Source organism: Panthera pardus, unplaced genomic scaffold (assembly GCF_024362965.1).
Source record: "Panthera pardus isolate Hobbes unplaced genomic scaffold, ASM2436296v1 HiC_scaffold_11, whole genome shotgun sequence".
Classification (NCBI taxonomy): domain Eukaryota; kingdom Metazoa; phylum Chordata; class Mammalia; order Carnivora; family Felidae; genus Panthera; species Panthera pardus.
The window spans coordinates 87,315,908-87,334,569 of NW_026526666.1; the positions used below are offsets into that span (position 1 = coordinate 87,315,908).

At 47.0% G+C, this 18,662-nt stretch overlaps 1 protein-coding gene across 2 annotated transcripts in view; it reads left to right on the plus strand.

Annotated features, from left to right (window-relative positions):
• The window catches only part of PAFAH2 (platelet activating factor acetylhydrolase 2), a 65,440-nt gene extending 48,011 nt beyond the window's left edge, over positions 1 to 17,429 (plus strand). Inside the window, exon 12 of one of the 2 annotated variants that reach the window (XM_019461868.2) lies at positions 17,265 to 17,429. In XM_019461868.2, coding sequence (XP_019317413.1) covers positions 17,265 to 17,414 — 150 coding nt within the window. In that variant the 3' untranslated portion in view covers positions 17,415 to 17,429. Of the gene's footprint in view, positions 1 to 4,807; positions 4,919 to 17,264 lie in introns of those variants that run through there. The other variant, XM_019461869.2, reaches the window with a different exon arrangement.
• Positions 17,430 to 18,662: the final 1,233 nt, after the last annotated feature.

Here is an 18,662-nt window from a genome sequence, read left to right on the forward strand (position 1 = left end):
AAGTTTATTTATTTATTTTGAGAAAGAGAGAAAGCATGAGCAAGGGAGGGGCAGAGAGAGAAGGCAAGATAGAATCCCAAGCAGGCTCCGAGCTATCAGCACAGTTCTCTTCAATCTCACCAACCGTGAGATCATGACCTGAGCTGAAATCAAGTGTCGGACCCTTAACTGACTGAGCCACCCAGGTGCCCCTGTTTGTTTCAAGTTTTTATTTAAATCCCAGTTAGTTAACATACAGAGTAATATTAGTTTCACAACTAGAGTTTGGTGATTCATCACTTACATACGATACCCAGTGCCCATCACGAGTGCCCTACTTGGTAATTTTTAATGATAATTTTTATTTTGACTGTTCTGTCATTTCAAAATGTCCCTCATATCAAAGTGGCTTTGCCAAGCTGCCCTGCTTTGAGGCCCGGTTAGAATGAGACTCAGATAGCTGATTCCCAGGCCAATACTCTTATCAGATAGTGCACAGTCTCCTTGCAGAGAGGGGCCAGACCTCAGCAGGGCAGAGTCCAGCCCCAAGCTCTGCCCTCATTTGTCCTGCGGGTTACTGCCTGAGCAGATGTTCCACCCATCCTATGTTTGGCTCCCCGCACCCCCTCCCTCTTCCTCCTGGGTTCAGATCAGGAAGGCAAGTGTGGAACAGGCAAGAGTGAGCTAGCGGGCTGCTCCTGCCCTCTGCCCCTGGTCCTCTGTCTCTCCAGCCTCCTTGTGTTCCATAAATAAGGCTGACCCAGAGGATGCCTTCACCTCCTTGTTGCACTCTGTTCAAAACTCGGGAGCTACAAGGCCTGTAGACCTCCTCTATACTGCTGCCAGTGCCTGGGAAAGCCATAGGCCACGGCCCCTGCTGCCCTTGGAGCCCTGGATAGAGCCACTGCCTCCCCAGAGAGCAGTCCCTCCTCGCAGTAGGGTCTCAACCTTGAATTGAAATTTTTGGTTTTAATTTAGTTTCTCTTCCTTTTTTACCCTCTTGTATTTTCCTACACACATACCCCAGCACCCCCATTCTTTAAGTAAGAGATGCTGTCTTAGTTTGGGCTGCCATAACAAAATATCATACACTGGGGGGCTTAAACAAGACACATTGACTTCTCACAGTGCCAGAGGTTCGGAAGTCCAAAATGAAGGTGCCAGCTGATTTGGTTCCTGGTGAGGGCCCTCTTCCTGGCCTGCAGACATCTGCCTTCTCCCTGTGTCCTCACATGACAGAAAGGGAGCCATCTCTCTCTCTGTCTTCTTTTCCTAGAGCCACTAATCCCATCATGAGGGCCTCACACTCAGGACCCCATCTAAACCTAATTACCTCCCAGAGGCACCACTTCTCAATACCATGCCATTCCAAGTTAGGGCTTCAACATATGAATTGTAGGGGGACACAAACATTCAGTCCATAGTAGATGCTTATTGTAGAAATTTTTGACAAATACAGAAAAGTAAAACAGAAGAAGAGTACAACCTATACTACCATATAAAGGTAAATGATATTTAGAAATTTCTAGCATATTCCTTAAAGTATACATATCAGGGGTGCCTGGGTGGCCCAATCAATTGGGCATCCAACTTCTGCTCAGGTCATGATCTCACGGCTCGTGGGTTCGAACCCCATGTTGGGCTCTGTGCTGACAGCTTGGAGCTTGAAGCCTGTTTCAGATTTTGTGTCTGCCTCTCTCTCTGCCCCTCCCCCATTCACGCTCTGTCTCACTCTCTCAAAAAAAAATTAATAAATAAACAAAAAAAAATTTTAAATATATATATCATATGTACAACTCTGTATCTCATAAGCATTTTCCCATATGAAAAAAATCTTTGTAAACATTTTATAATACTTACCATTTTATTTATTTATTTATTTTGAGCCTAACCCATGGCTTGAGCTCACAACCCTGAGATCAAGAATCAGATGCTTGGGGCTCCTGGATAGCTCAGTCGGTTGGGTGTCAGACTTCAGTGCAGGTCATGACCTCACAGTCTGTGGGTTCGAGCCCACATTGGGTTCTGTTGCTGACAGCTCAGAACCTGGACCCTGCTTCCTATGCTGTGTCTCCCTCTCTTTCTGCCCCTACCCCGCCCTCTCTCTCTCTCTCTCTCTCTCTCTTAAAAATAAACATTAAAAAAAGAAAAAAAGAATCAGATGCTTAACTAACTGAGCCACCCAAGTACCCCTTGTATTCACCATTTAAAAAAAAAAAAATTTTTTTTTTAACATTTCTTTATTTTTGAGACAGAGAGAGACAGAGCATGAACGGGGGAGGGTCAGAGAGAGAGGGAGACACAGAATCTGAAACAGGCTCCAGGCTCTGAGCTGTCAACACAGAGCCCGACGCGGGGCTCGAACTCACATACCGCGAGATCGTGACCTGAGCCGAAGTCAGACGCCCAACCGACTGAGCCACCCAGGCGCCCCTGTATTCACCATTTTAAATGACTGAATAATATTTTATCCTATGACTATACCACAGGTTATGTGAGCAGTCTCCTGATGTTGGGTGTTGAACTTGCTTTTACTTTTTGTTACTGTAAAAATTAACATTATTCCTTGTGACAGAACTGTTTTGTCTTGGCTATGGGAGTGGCTCCACAATCTACATGTGACAAAGTTACATAGAACGAAATACACACACCCAAATGAGTGCATGTAAAATAGTGAAATCTGAATAAGGTGAGGATTGCATGAATGCCAGCATCTTGATCCATGATTATATGAGTTTTTTACTGCCATAGATCGAACGTGTACCCTCAAAATTCGTATACTGAAACTTAATCTCCAGTGTGATGGTGTTAGAAGGTGGGACCTTTGTGAGGTGATTAGATCAGGAGGGTGGAGCCCTTGTGAATGGGGTTAGAGATACCAGAGTTCCTTCACCCGTTCTGCCATGTCTCTGCCATGTCGAGGATACAGCGTCAAGACAACCACCTCTGAACCAGGGAAAGGGCCCCCACCACACCTGTAACCTGCCAGCGCCTTCAGCTTGGACTTCCCAGCCTTAGAACTGGGAGGAATAAATGTTTTTTAAAGGACCCCATCTATGGTGTTTTTGTTATAGCGGCCTGAACAGATGGAGACAGTTACCGTTGGGGAAAACTAGGTGAAGGGAATAGAGACTCTCTCAATATTATTTCTTATAACTGTCTGCTAATCTAAAAATTAATGCAAGAGAAAAGGTTTTAGGGGCGCCCGGCTGGCTCAATCAGTAGAGCGCGTGACTCTGGATCTCGGGGTTGTAAGTTCAAACCCCATGCTGGATGTAGAGATTACTTTAAGAAAAGTAAAGAAAAAAGAGAAGAAAAGAAAAGAGAAAAGAAAAAAGAAAAGAAGAAGCTTTTAGGAATCCACTGTAGTGGATATCTTCTTTGTGTGCATATATACATCTCAACTTCTAATTATTTCCTGTGGGTAGATTCCTATGAGAGAAATTACCAAATTTGAAAACTTGGTCGAAGATACGAACTCTCAGTGCCAGGACATAGAAGACCTATCTGCATGTCCGCAGAGGAGGAGGGGTTAGCCATACTCACAGACTGTTCTATAAACCCAGAATGCTAGTTCACTATTTACAATGAAAAGTGTGAGCGGAGGGGACCAGACTCCCTGTCATTTGGCCAGGGCTTTTGCTGCCCGTAGACCCTCCACCAGCAGAGCCAGGGGAGTTAGGTGATATGATTCAAATGTTAAAGATATCAAGCCAAGGCTTACTACACACACCTCAGAAATAGGGCTGAACCATTGCTACCAGCGACAGACAAATGGGTTCTTGGGCCAGGGGCACCCCTCCCTTAGCAGTGCTTGAATGGGGACAGCCTATATTTGCCTACTGTGCTCCTAAGGTTGATTAACCCCTGTTCCAATTAGCACATTGTTTCTTTAGGCGTATGATTCTATTCTAGCGAGTTACAGCCAAATCTTGTTGACCCCAGAGCCCTTCTGTCTCATTAAGGCACTTGTTCATAACCCCTTGTTCAGTAGACCTGGAAGCCTCTGGAAGGCTCTGGAAGGCTCTGGAAGGCTCCTATCCCCAGTGAAATTGCATGCAAAATTTTGAGTGTATGGTCAAATGTGCATTTTTCTGGAGAGAGAGTTCGTTGCATTTATCAGATTTTCAGAAAAGGATATCAGCTTAATAGTGAGCATCACATGGCCCCCATGTTCTAGGCCTTGTACTCAGGGTTTTACATAACCTCATGTTATCCCCGCTGAGTCCAAAAATTTGTCTCAAGTTATCAGTCTGGGCATGCTAAAGAACCTCTGTTTTCAAGTGACTTTGTGTATCTTTTCTCTGGTACAGTTGCTATCTGTCCTACAGGGAAGTCTTATCCACCCCCCACCCCCACCCCCACCTTTTTTATCTTCCTAAATGAAGAAAAAGTTATTGGCAACAAGCACACCCACGATCCATGCCAGACGACGCTGTGGAACAGCTTTGTTGATTCTTCTGGAGACTGAGCACCACTGTCTGTGTCAGCATCTCTAGTTACCTGTCTTATTTTCTTATTCACTGATCCCTGTGTGCACTCGGATTAACTTGTGAGCTAGCACCTCACATCTACATCTCACCCCCCTTGCCACCTTGAATGCTGTCTTCCGCTCCCCTTCCTTCCAAACGGCAGCCCCGCTGTCCGTGTACTCTCCCTTTTACTCCATCAGAGTCTAGAACCCTTAGGTTTTCTAAAGGATCATCGGGTTGCTTTTTATCAAAAGCAGTATGCATTTCGATGCTAGCTTTCCAGTAGAAAGTCAGGCAAGAGGCTTTTCAACATTCACTTATACACTGAATATTCATTAATTCAGATACTGTTCTAGGCACTACGGATATAGATAAAAATCTTGGCTTTCGCCAAGCCTAGTTTTCAGGGGAAGAGCACGGACTAAAACAAATAAACAACTGAAGATATAGTAAGTCAGATGTTTTTTGGGTTTGTTTGCTTTTTTCGCCTTTTTTTAAAGACGGAGAGAGTGGGGGAAGGGCAGAGAGAGAGAGAGGGAGAGGGAGAATCCCAAGCAGGCTCCATGCCATCAGCACAGAGCCCCACGCGGGGCTCCACGTTACAAACCATGAGATCATGACCTGAGCCGAAATCAAGAGTCAGACGCTCAACCGACTGAGCCACCCAGGCACCCCAGGTCAGATGCTTTTAAGGGCTGAGAAGAGAAATAAAATAGGGGCAGGGCCTAGAGAGTGCCAGGGACAAGGCACTGCATGTTTACTTGGGGTACTCAGGGAAGGCCTCACTGAGAAGTGACAATCAAGCAAAGGCCTCTGTGGTGTAGTAGGCAAAATATGGGTTTAGGGGTCAGACGGGCCTGAGTTCAAATAATGACTCTATACTTCTAAATGTGTGACCTTGGTCTAGACCTTAGCTTGGGCTTTAGTTTCTTCATATATAGCATGCAGATACTTACGCCTGCTCCGTGAGAATGCTGTGAGAGTGGAACCACAGTCATAGCTTTTGCTACATGACCCTGAGGGCCCACCCAGTCAGGGGTTCCTTTAGTTTTGGAGGGTCTTACTTGGGTCCAGAGGCCCAAGGCAGGGGCTGGAGACTCCTCCCTCCCTGAGCCCAGCACCAAGATGAGGTCTGAACCTTCTCTAGTGATGATTTAGATGCAAATCCCGCCACAACAATAATGTGAACACCCCTCTCTGAAAAGAGAGGCTTTTTGTTCTCAGGGAAGACCCTCTCTCTTCCCTGCCTGACAAGGGTGTGGTCTGCAGTCCTTTCCCGGATTGCAAAAACCTCCAATGGTTCGACACCCTAGATCTATTTTCATCTCTCTACCACTTGTTTAAAATAAGGAGCTCATTGCTATTCTGCCCACGGCTGCGTCTAAATCATAACTGGGCTGGGAGTTGAATACATTTTTCTCTCTTCTGCTAAATACCACTTTTATCTTTCCGAGCCCACAAGCCCTCAGATGACAGTGTCTGCTTCAGCAGTCCAGGCGTGGGCCCCGGGGAAACACACAGGTGAGGGACCCCCCACCACCACCCCCCCAGCTCACAGCGAGCTTCCGTCCCCATGACCTGTTTGTCTCCCACTGCAAATTCTCCCGCACCTGGAGCTAGCCAAAGCCACCTTCCAAGCTGTCCCCTCCTGTTTTCACCGTCCTTCGTTCCTTGGTGGGGGCGGAGGCTTTGTGAGCCTTTGAGTCTCCAAGTCTGTCCTGTGAAGGCTTGAGACTCGGCACCCTCAGGACTTCTGTCTCCCTTTTTCTGACTCCTGTTATATAGGAGGGAGAAGATGAGCAATATGAGGAAATTATGGAACTCCAAAACGCAATTTCATAAACATAATTTAAAAGAGATTTTTGACTCTGAAAAGAAATGATGTCATGCTCTAAATTCAGCCTGAAACTCGTGCTTTTTTATCTCTAATCTCGCCCCATCTGAGTCTTAACTCCTCCCGCATACCTCCTTTCCCTTTAGCATTATTACCATCATCTTATAGACCATCAAATCAGCCCCGCCGGGGAGGGAGGTGAGTGGCTTGGACCAGATTAGGATGTGAGGCTCCCCTGAGGACAGATGAGCCTGAAGTGTCCCTCGACTGCCTCATTATTTTAATCATGATTTTTTCCTTTTCAGTTAGCCCCCGTGCACTTGTGAGAAACCCTTGCCCCCACCACTGCAGACATCAAGAAAAAGAGTAAGTGTCCCTTTCTGTTGCTGGGGAGACTGAGAGTACCTGGGACCCCAGAGAGTCAGGAATACAAGATAGAGAATCAGAGCCAGCCTCTGCCTTAGCTGCAGAAATGGCCCTCTGAAAAAAAGGGTTTTTCCAGCAGTGGAGGTGGATGGTGACGAGCCTATGACAAAATGGCAAGACAACAGCCTCTGAAGCTAGTCCGCCTCTCTTCAATCCTGAGTCTGCTATTTACTGGCTGTGTTACCCTGGACAAGTTACTTCACCTTTCTGAGCCTCAGTTTCCCCATCTGTAAATGGGAATGATAATATTTCTCCCTGGAGATGTTGTAAGGATCACGTGAGATGATACATTAAAAAGTGCCTAGCACAGCGTGTGACAAATGGTAGCCGTAATCACCAAATGCCCACAATGTGCGGACCCTGTGCAGGTCACCGGAAATACTTACGTGAATACGGCAGATATTTTGTCTTTGGGGAGTTGATTGTCCTGTGGATAGAACAGGCGGGCTAATGTTTACCGCACAGCACGATGGGAGTGGCGCTGTCTGCAGCGGTGACTAGAGCTCCCCCGTGTCTGCAGGTGACATTAATTGTGTGAGAGCAGAAACTGAACCCATAACCTTACTAATGGAAATGGAAAAAAAGTAATAACAATAGCAAGTAGCAACTGGCCATTTCCAGGCAGAGGGTGTAAAATCAGTCACGGTAGCCAGTGACTTCTTTGTCTCCTCTGCAAGTCTTTACAATATCTGGTGATGAATAACTGAAGAGGTGAGTGTGGCTTTTCTAGGGACTTAATAAAAGTAACTGTCCCTAAGGCCCCGTGCATACCAGCTCCTGCTCCCATGAAGCCCGGCAGAGCCAGAACTGGTATGGGCTCCCCACCCACCTTTTTAGAGGGGAAAACAAGTAACAAAATGGCCAAAGCGTGCTTTGGAAAGAGGCTGCTGGCTAGAACCCAGTGAATCTAGTAAGCAGATCACCAGGGTGCCTGGCTGGCTTCGTCCACGGAGAATGTGACTCTCAATCTCGGGGTGACTCTCGATCTCGGGGTTGTGAGTTCCAGCCCTGTGGTGGGTATGGCGATTACTTAAAAATAACTAAATAAAGTGATCTCAAAATAAGCAGGTCATTTGTTTGAGGTCAAGGAATTTAGGAAAATGCCTTTTTGCAGGTTTAGGTTAAAGTGGAACCCTCTACTCTGTCCTTCCATCAATTGACTGAAGGACATGGCAGGAGAGGTGGGAACGATATGACAGAAGGCAGTTTGCCCTGTCGCTGTGCCAGCGACCTCCACCCATACATAGAACTCCATCTGAGGGAATGTCCTTGCATGGGTTCAGACTTGAGGCCTTGTCCACCCTTCTTTGCCATGTTATTTTTGTCTTTCCCCCTCACATGGGTATGATACCTCAACAGAGTATAAATTCTCTTCAGTTCTGGAAACCCACAGATTCTACAATAGCCCTGTGAAGCTAGCACCTGTCAAACGAGGGGCGCCTGGGTGGCTCAGTCGGTTGAGTGTCCGAGTTCGGTTCAGGTCATGATCTCATGGTGTGTGGGTTTAAGCCCCACGTTGGGCTCTGTGCTGTCAGCTCAGAGCCTAGAGCCTGCTTTGGATTCTGTATCTCCCTCTCTCTCTGCCCCTCCCCTGCTTGCTCTCTGTCCCTCAAAAATGAATTAAAACATTTAAAAAAAAAGAAAAAAGAAAAAGTAAATGACTTACCCAAGATTAAACAGCTAAAAAGTGGAAATCCCAAATCTGGAACCCAACTCTGCTGGCTGTGAGCCCAGTGCTTCCATGGTTCTAGATGCCTGCTTCCCGGGGGCCATGGATTTGGTCTTCTTCTAAGAAGGAGAGGGTCCCCCAGAGGGCTGGAGATCCACGGCCGTAAAGCTCTCTTCCTTTTCCCGATACCCCCTCCCACGTGGGAGGTCACAGGGACATCAGGAAGCCAATGGTGTGGGTAGATGAACCCCAGCTTCAGATCAGAGTCAGGAGGTCAGCTCTTCTCCAGCTCTGAGCCATCTCTCTTGTGACCTTGAGCAGGTCACTGCACTCTTCAGAGTCTTGGGGTCCTTCTCTACTGTGGGGAGCCATAGCCCTCTCCCTGTCCACTTCTTGGGTATGATGAGACTCCAAGTAACAAGTGACCTTAGAAATGCTTTGAGGGGGCCTGGGTGGCTCAGTCGGTTAAGCGTCTGACTCTTGGTCTCCTCTCAGGTCATGATCTCATGGTTTCGGGAGTTCAAGCCCCATGTCTGGCTCTGCAGTGGCAGCTGGGAGCCTACTTGAGATTCTCTCTCTCTCTCTCTCTCTCTCTCTCTCCTTCTCTCTCTGCTCCTCCCCTGCTCTCATGTCTCTGTCTCTCTCAAAATAAATAAATAAACTTTAAAAATTTTTTTGGAAAAAAAAAAAGAAAGAAATGCTTTGAGAGTATTAAAAGCACGGTAACAAATGCCAGGCATGATTCTGAACATCTTCATACAAAAAATGAGGTCTTCTTTCTCATTGTTACTTTTCATGCATTCACTCAGTGCTAGAAAAAATGTTTATAGACTACTTCTCCTGTGCCAGATACTGCGATAGGTACTGAGGACCCAAGGAAATCTCCAGGCTTTGAGGAATTCAAAGGGAGAAGAGACAGATGTAAACAAAGAATTATGGCATAGACGTGAGGACCTTATTTTATTTTTTTAACTTTTATTTTTTTAATGTATGTTTATTTTTGAGACAGAGAGAGAGAGAGAGAGAGAGAGAGACAGAGCATGAGCAGGGGAGGGGCAGAGAGAGAGGGAGACACAGAATCTGAAGCAGGTTCCAGGCTCGGAGCGGTCAGCACAGAGCCCGACGCGTGGCTTGAACTCACAAGCTTGAGATCACGACCTGAGCAGAAGTCAGACGCTCAACCGACTGAACCACCCAGGCGCCTCTAGACATGAGGACTTTAAACTGAAGTCCACAGTCGAGGAGACCTCCCAGTGAGGGGTCCTAAAGTGCTGTGGAATCCAGAAAGGGGTGTGGTGAGTAACATTTGGAACCAGAGGAGGCCCCACAGAAGGCAGAGGAGTAGGAAGGTGATGGGGGGGGGGGGGTGCGGAGGGGGAGGGGCAGCGAGCAGAAATAACGGGATGATGTGCGAGAAGAGTATGTGAGTAGTTTAGCACGGTTGGAGCAGGGGCTGTTTGAGGAAGTGTGGTAGCTATTTCTCACTGTTGCAGTGGGGCCTAGGAGTCGCCTTGGGGTTCCCTCTGTGGCATGTTCAGCTGGTTGTGTCAGTGTGTATTAGGTTGCCTTTCCGGGTTACAAGAAGCCCATGTACATGAAATTCAGTGACGGAATTTTGTTGCCAGGTTCCCCTGGAGGAGGAGAGGTTTTTGGTTGCTGTTTTCTACTGTCTCGGCTACTGGACACGCCCAGGATCCCTGGCCTCCAAGTCAGTGCAGTGCTGTTCAGGTTACAGCCCGAGCTGTAGGGTCCCATGAGCACCTAGTGTCGGCGGTTCCTAGGAGAAGGAGGCTGGTTGTGCTGGTCTGCTGCTGGGCATGACTCGCCTCCTTACGCAGGGCTTTCAGCCAAGCCACCATGGCGGGAGTTGGTTTCCATTGGGCTCAGCATACACCAGGCCATCTGGTCACCATCCACTATCACCTTGTACAGAGAGAACTCCACAGGACACCTTCCTCAGATCGGGCTGTGAATAGGGCAGGTAACTTAGCTCTCCAGAATTCATCTCGTGGATGGCATTTAATCTGCACAGACTGTGTTATTTCTTCACGGAGTCCTTTCCAGTTGGGACATTAGGGTCCAAAGTTACCATTTCATGATTTTTTTTTTCTTTAATTTATCCTGCTCTTGACCCGTTTTCCCCTATGAAGACCCGTGTGGATTTCTCCCTTGAACAGAAGGTGTTGGAGCTGAGGAGGAAGCTTTAGAGATCACAGTCCAACTTACTTCACAGATGGAGAGAGTGGGGCCCAGAAAAGGCAATAGACTTGCTCAGAGTTGCACAGCAAGTTAGCTGCAGGGTTAGGCCCAGAACCAGGTCTTCTGACTCGAGTCAGATTTTTTTTGGTTGGTATATAAAGGTGCTTCCGTGCTATTGAAGTGTTCGTCAACCCATCTGCTGCATACAAGGCAATATGCCATATCCTGGGAAGAGACCGCTGTATAATCCCTGTCCTCTAGGAAGCTCACAGGCAGGCCAGCAGAGCAGAGCACAAATGGAAAAAGATAGCTGTTTGATTTTAAATGGCCCTGGGGGAAGCCAACATAGTTAGGCAAATTTTACTATATCCAAGGGAGAGTTCTGGAAAGCTGAGTACCTGCCGAGCCCTCCGTGAACTTCTGAGAGAGGTGGTCATCAAGATATTTTGCTTCAAAAAGAAAAAAAAAAAAAAAAAGATTTCAGTCTTGTGAGAACCAGACAGGTCACAGCAGAACTTCTGGACCAGCCATAGGCTAGCAGAGAGTGGCAAGGAGCCTGAGGGAATGAAAAGGAATAAGATTGGGGACCTCATTACCAGCGAACCTGTTCCCTAAGCCCTCTGTTCTTACAGACCTGTACTAGCAGCCCAGAGCAGCGAGGGAGCTGGACGGGGGTCTCTGAAACACGAATCACCAGTGATTATAAGGCCATCGGGCAGGAGGCTGTGTGTCTTTCCTCTAAGTGGGACAGGTTTTATAAAGGACACGTGGAGTCGTTTTTCTGGCTGGCCCAGTGTCCTTCCCATGCGATGGCTAGGGGATGCTGCCATGAGAGGATCCTGGGAGGGGCAAAAGATTGGCTTGCAGAAAGACAAGTGAAAACCCTGCTCCAAGGGAAGCTCCAGAGCCTGGACCCTGGCAAATTAGTCTTTTGGCCTGGTTGCCATGGAGACAGACAGGCAGCAGCTGCGCTGGGAAAGGGAACAGCAGCCTCACCAGCATCTAGGATTCTGAGACAGCCATGGAGGGGGAGGGGGCTCGACACCGCCCTTTCTTCCCCAGATACAGAGGCTCCTGTCTGCCCCTGAAGCGCCCAGACTCACAGGATCTGGTGAGTTGCCACGGTCGTAAAAGGAGACAAGGCGGTGCTGGCTCCTGAGATGCCGCTTTTCTGGCTTCTAGGCCAGTGCCCTCCCGCTGCACCATTTGTCTCCTGCTCAGCTTTTGGAGCAAACAGATCTTCCAGTGCTGAGCTCCTGGGCTCCGGAGGGTTTCCAAGCCTCCCTCCTTGGAGGGGATAAGTCATTAGAGGTGAAGCCCAGAGTGTTGGCCACCAGAGGCCAATTTGGCCCCATGCTCTGTCACAGTCTTTCTGGAAAACCTGGCAGAGGCTGTCTGGGACCAGCCATTGTCTGGGAAAGGAGCTTGAAGCCGAGCCTAGAGGGAACTCGGCAAATGATGGGGTTTATTGTTCCCTCATTTGATGCTACACTGATATCATTAATTTATGGCTCCAAGCCCTGTCCTCCCTGCCCTGGTGGAAACAGTCCTCGGCTCTCCCTTCCTATGGGTTATCTCTGGAAATTGGAGGTGGGAGAGAAGGGGCCTGGGATCCAGGTCGCCTGAGTCCACTTTCCCAGCAAAGCTGCCAGAAGGTTGTGTCTCTGTGTCTCCGTTTCCTCCTCTTAGGTAAGAGGAGAAATGAGCAGGGTATTGTCTGGGGCTTTGAGTGCCTGGGCGGTGCACGTGACCAGGGTGGTTACCTAAGAGAGCAGAGCCCTAGAACAGGGACAGCGGAGCTGGAGAAATCCAGGGGCTACTGCCGATCAGACAGGGCTTTCAGTGTTGCTATTTTAATTATGAAGGTAGCTCACGTGTGGGTGTAAAGAAAAAATCAGTACATAAAGTATATAAAGTCAATTGAGAAGATCACCCATCGCTTCAAGCGCCGATACGTCACTCCTGCTGAAAACTGCTGGTGATTTTATTGTGTATTTTTTAGAGCTTTCTCTATGTGTATTGCTTCCCCCCTATATTATGTTTTAATTACACAAGTGATTTACAGGAACACATGTTTATAAAAGACACAAATGCCACAGATAAACGTAGAGTCCAAAGCATATTCCCTTCCCCAAAGACAACTTTTGGTAAACTTTAGCATCCTTCATGCATGTATGTACCAACAGCACAAACACAGAGTTTCAGCTTTTCTTCCTTTCAAAAAAATGCAATCATAACATCCATATCCTTCTGCAAGTTGCCTTTCCTGCTACAATAACATGTTACCCTGTAGATTTTTCCACGTTTCATATTCTCCATTATGGATGTTCTGTGCTTATGAAGTGGTCTCCTCTGATAGACACTTGCGTTGTTTATAATCTTTTGTTATTAATATTATGCTTTGTGCATTTGTGCACCTATTGATGTAGGGTTCATTTCTAGAGGTAGAATTGTTAGGTTAATGTGTTAGTATATCTTTAATTTTTCTAAATACCGTGGGGATTTATTTTTAAGGTTTTTTTTTTTTTTTAATTATCCAAGAATGCTCATTGCAAAAAAAGTGGAAAAGTATAGAAAGCCATCTAGAGAGAAAACATCACTCACAGTCCCTCTACTCATTTGCCACAATTGCCTGCTTTTTGGCATGTTTGCTTCCAATCAGTTTCTGTGTCCTACTATTGTTACAGTGACCAGATCAGATCATACTGCAGAGATAATTTTCTATCCGGCATTTTTTTTTACCTAATGTTACAAACATTCTCCTGTGTCGGTAACATATTTTTGTCAGCATCCTTTTTTTATGATTTCATGATGGACATTACATGTACATATTGTAATTTTCTTAGCTCTTCCTCTATTGTTGGGCTTTTCAGTTGCCTACATATTTTTCACTGTAACACTTCAGTGAATATCTTTTTGTACAAATCTTTGAAATGCAATGATTTCCTTAAGCTAGATTCCCAAAAGGAAAATTACTGGGTCCAGAGGAAGGATGTTAGTGAATCTATTTTTAAGTGGAATTTTGAATTGCTAATATTCATACATGGAACAAAGGTCCAAAGGTACTAAAAGTTAGACAATGAAAAAAAAAGTCTTTATTCTACTTGGTCCCCCCAGCTGTGGTATTCCCCTGAAGGTAAATTGCCTGGTTTGTTGTGTATCTTTCTTAGGAAAAAAAAAAAAAAAAATATATATATATATATATGCATATACACAGACACGTATTATACATACACGTGTATACACACATGTATACATACATATATATTCCTTTTTCATTTAGAAATAGCACATCAGAGCTATACTTTTATACTTTTCTCTCTTCATTTAATATTGACGATTGTTCCATATATAAAAAGGAGAACTGCCTCATTTTCTGAAAATATTGCATAGAATTTCTTTAAATGGATGTGCCACAATTAATTCTATTGAAATGGTTTTAGGTTAGTTCCCAGCTTTTGCTATGGGAGCTGTGCCGTAATGAATGTCCTTACATATACACACCATTTTCACCACGTGCTAGCACATCCATCAATAGAATAGATTCCTTTGAGTGGAATTGCTGGGTCCCTGGAAATGTGCATTTGACATATATCGCCAGCTGGTGCTGTCTCCTTAGAAGATGCCTATTTCCTCATTAAAGGGCAAGGACAGTTCTTCAAACTCTTGATCCAAATGGCCAAACTACTTTCCAGAAACGTGTCACCTATTTGCTCTCTTGCCAGCCATACATCAGCCCTCCACGCCCTCCTCCCACTGAGTAAAAATAGCATGCTGATGTTTGCAGTGTCTGTGCTCCATTGTCACTTTTGCCAAAAGGATCTGTGAAAGACTAGCAAGAGTGAGCAGATAGTTCATTTTTAAAACTTGTTTAAAGTAGATGGGTTTATGTAGTAGTTTTTAGGAAACCATAAAGCATCATGCAATTATGAATTGACTATTATGAAAAACATTCTAATTTGCTTGGGGGGGAAAAAACTCGTATAATCAAAACAAATTTTAAAACACAGAATCTGGGAGAATTTCCTAATCCCACTCTATATGTGTGACCTGGGGAAGTTGCTTATCATCTCCAAGACTAAGGTCTTAGAGTCATCTGGAGGAGGCAATGGGATAATGCACTCAGCACAGTGCTTGGCATCTGACAAGGGCTCACAACGTGGTAGCCAAGAAGGAAAGTTTGCTAAGGAAAAAACACCAATCTTCCAAGTAATGCCAACTGTGAGAGGAGGGAGCCTTCCAGGCTCTGCAAAGGAGGCTGGGCGGTGCCAGCTTTGTTCTTTCCCGCAAATTCTTCCTCTGGTCTTTCCTGCCTTGAAGAGGAAAAAGGGAAATCTGGCCACAGGCCCCTGGGGAGGAACACCTCACACTAGCACTAGCTCTGGGAGCACTAGCTCTTCAGAGGGGCTGGGATCTGGGACCTCACCCAGATTGCCCTTGTGCACCTCGGAGGTCCGTGCGTCCTCCACGGGGGTCCCTGCCGCAGCCGGATCGGAGCCCGGAAAGTGAGAAGTGCTGACCCAGCCTTGCATTTCTTACTCCGAGCTAACGGCAGGCGGTGGCTGCCTATGCCTCCGGGGGTCCAGCGTCTCAGAGCTGCCCCGGTGGGCGCGGCTGCGTGCTCGATGGCTTGGGAGGTCCTTGGGACTTGTCAGTGCCGTTCTCTGCAGCGCGCTCGCTCCATTCCAGCCAGTCAGGCGCTGCCTGCAGGGCCCGGCCAGTGCCAGCCCACCCTCAAGGTGCTGCAAGTGGCAGGGAGGGGTCGCTGGGGCTCGTGCTGGGTGCCGCGTGCCGCGGTCTGCTGGGCGAGCCTGGGATGTGGGGTTGCCTTCGTGGGCTCCGCACCTGCCCAAGTCCCGGGAGGCTTGGCCTCCCCCTCCCCCGCCCCTCCTCCCCGAGCAGGGCTGCTGCACTGAAAAATCAGCTGCTAGAGACGCCATTTCTGTCCCCACCCTTGTCTGGGCTGGAAGAGCCAATCACTGTCGTCGTGCGGAGCTGCAGGTAGAAACTTCCCCGCGTGGGAGAGCAGATCCGTGCCGCACAGTGAAGCCATTTTCTGGGAGGATTTGGAGTCATTTCCACTCACAGCATAGTCGCCATGCTGGAGAATTTTAGCCATTCCCTCCCCACCCGCCTCCTTACACCAGCCTCTCCTTGATTTTCCGGGGAGAAGTGACAGTGACGATACTGTGTGGTGAAAAGATTGAACTGCGTGGAATCAGGGGGAGTGTGGGGTCGGGTCTTGGCCCTGAACCGTAACCTGCACTGTGACCAGAAGAAAGCAATACAGCCCCAGGCCTGTCTTCTCGTCTATAAACATAAAGTTAGACCATGTCAAGTATTGGTGAGGCTGTGGGGAAGCGGGTTTGTACCCTGTGCTCTAACAATTCTATTTCTTGGTTTCTACGCTAGAGAAATACTTCCACGGGGTGTGTTCGGGCAAGCTGTCCATTGCAGGATCGTATCTAATAACAAAGCACTGAAAACCATTCAATGACCATCAGTAAGGAAAGTATAAATAAAACAGTCTATTTTCATAATCAGTCACTAGATTGCAGTTGGAAGGAATACATTGGATCTATATATGCAGGGACATGGGCAGAGCTCTAAGATATTAAGGCAGAAAGTTGCAGAATAATGCATACAACATAATACCATTTTGCAACATATCAAACACAATTGTGGTATATTCAAACATATATAATGCATTTAAAGAAAATAAAAAGATACACTCCCAGCTCAAAAGAGTGGCTTTCTTTGGGGAGAGGGGCAAGGAGCTGGGATAGCCAGTGGAGGTGAAAGGGAACTTTAGCTTTCCTTGTAACATTCTAATTTTTCCTTTAAAAAAAAAATGACAGTGCATCCATATATTGGCTAAGGAATTTAAAACGATGTAGTCATAAAGAAAACACTGAAAACAAATATGTCAAAATGTAAACAATGGTCAATTCCAGGTGATGGGGAATGGGAATAATTTTGGGGGTTTGTTTTAGTTGTAAAAATTCAGGGAAGGGGTTGAAGAGTGACTGTGTGACCCCTCAAATCCCTCAGGTCAGAGACCCTGCGATCTTGTGATGATTCTAGGTCAGCATCCCTAAAGTCCTGGTCCCACCCTGAAGGTTTTTCAGGGGCTCTGGTGCTCCTGCCCCGCCCATTCCCAGGCATGGGATCCACTCTCACCCGAAGGCTGGAGCCAGGGAGGAACACTGGCAGTTCACTGCCCTACGGGACTTACTCTCTCATCTGGGCATTTCGTTGCCCTGTTTCCTCTAGAGGCAGATTCTCTCCCATAGCCCTCAGAAGGAGCCAACCCTGACATCACCTTGATTCCAGACTTCTAAGTCCCAGAACTGTGAGACTGCCATTTAAGCCTCCACCCAGCTTGTGGCTCTTCGGTAAGGCAGGTCCCAGGGAAGTAGTAGACCCCACCCATCCTGATTAGCTGGAGGCTGCACTCTCCGGGGACCTGAGTTGGCAGGTGCCCATGCGGGGAGTGGATTTGAGGCAGGGGCAGGAGGAAGACCAAGGAGGAGGAGGCTGCTGTGGGGTCGGCCAAAGCCCGGCAGTGCTGATACTTACTAATCGATGCAAGAGCTTAGCAATAAGCCCGTGAAGGTCTATAAATCAAGCCGAGCTCCAGTAAGGCATCAGCTTGTCTTCCCCTTGTGTATTTTCTCTTGGGCAGCATCCCACCCTCCTCCTGACACCTCAGCCACCCCCACCTCCCGGGCTGGAATTCTACTCGGTCTTCACTTTCACCCGCCTTTCAATGGGTGTGATTGCAGCAGGCTTGATTTCAACTTCCTGTGACAGCTGTAACCTCTGTTCTCACTGAATTGCTAAGACTGCTGATAAATGCCAACTGCTTGGAAGTTTTGTAAGTAACCGGGAACATGTTCCCATGCCAGGCCATGGAGAAATGGGCTATGGAATGGTCCAGAAATTTAATGAATTAAAAGTAACTAGTAACTCCCCTCTGTCTTTAGGTCTACCAATGCCCATTCAAGAAAAACACTAGATCTGGGTGGCTCAGTCGGTTAGGCTTCCAACTTTGGCTCAGGTCATGATCTCACAGCTCGTGAATTCGAGCCCCACGTCAGGCTCTTGTGCTGACAGCTCAGAGCCTGGAGCCTGCTTTGAGTTCTGTGCCTCCCTCTCTCTCAGCCCCTCCTCTGCTCGTGCTCTCTCAAAAATGAATAAACGTTTAAAAAATTTTTTTTAATTTAAGAAAAAAGAAAAAGACTAGATCTTATGAAATGAAAGCCATCCTCCTGGCCCCATGTGGGAGGAACAGTCCCTTTACTTGTCTGAAGCCCCAAAAGCCCAACAGAGAGCCAGTGTGCTCACCATCCCCACATCATCTTTCTTGCTCATCTTTTGATTGTTTGGGAAAAGGTTGGTTAGAAGAAACAATAGAAAGCAATACCCCCTCCCCCCCCCCCCCCCCCCGGCTTCACATTAAAAGACATGTCACTGGCTGAGGGGACATGCTGTGCATACAAACTGGTGTCCTGAATTGGATCCTGGAACACAAAAAGGACCCCGATGGGAAAATGGAGAATCCAATGAAAGCTAGCCACGCAATTGGTAGTATTGTACCGGTGTTAATGTTTTAGTTTGGATAAATGTTCTGTGATTATGTAAGATGTCAATGTTAGAGCAAGCTGGCTGAAGGGTGTATGGGAACTCGGTGTATTTGTTCTTTGCAACTCTCTGGAAATCTGAAATGATTTCAAAAGTAAAGCTTAGGGGCACCCAGGTGGCTCAGTCGGTTAAGCATCTGACTCTTGAATTCAGCTCAGGTCATGATCTCATGGTTCTTGAGATGTGAGCTGTCAGCACAGAGCTTGTGTGGGATTCTCTCTTCCTCTTTCTGTCTGTACCTTCCCTGCATTTGCATGTGCATTCTCTCTCTCTCTCTCTCTCTCTCTCTCAAAATAAACTTAAAAAAAAAAAAAGTAAAAACTTAATCAGGGCACCTGGGTGACTCAGTCAGTTAAGCATCCCCCTTTGGCTCAGGTCATGATCTCATGGTTTGTGAGTTCGAGCCCTGTGTCCAGCTCTTTGCTGACAGCTCAGAGCC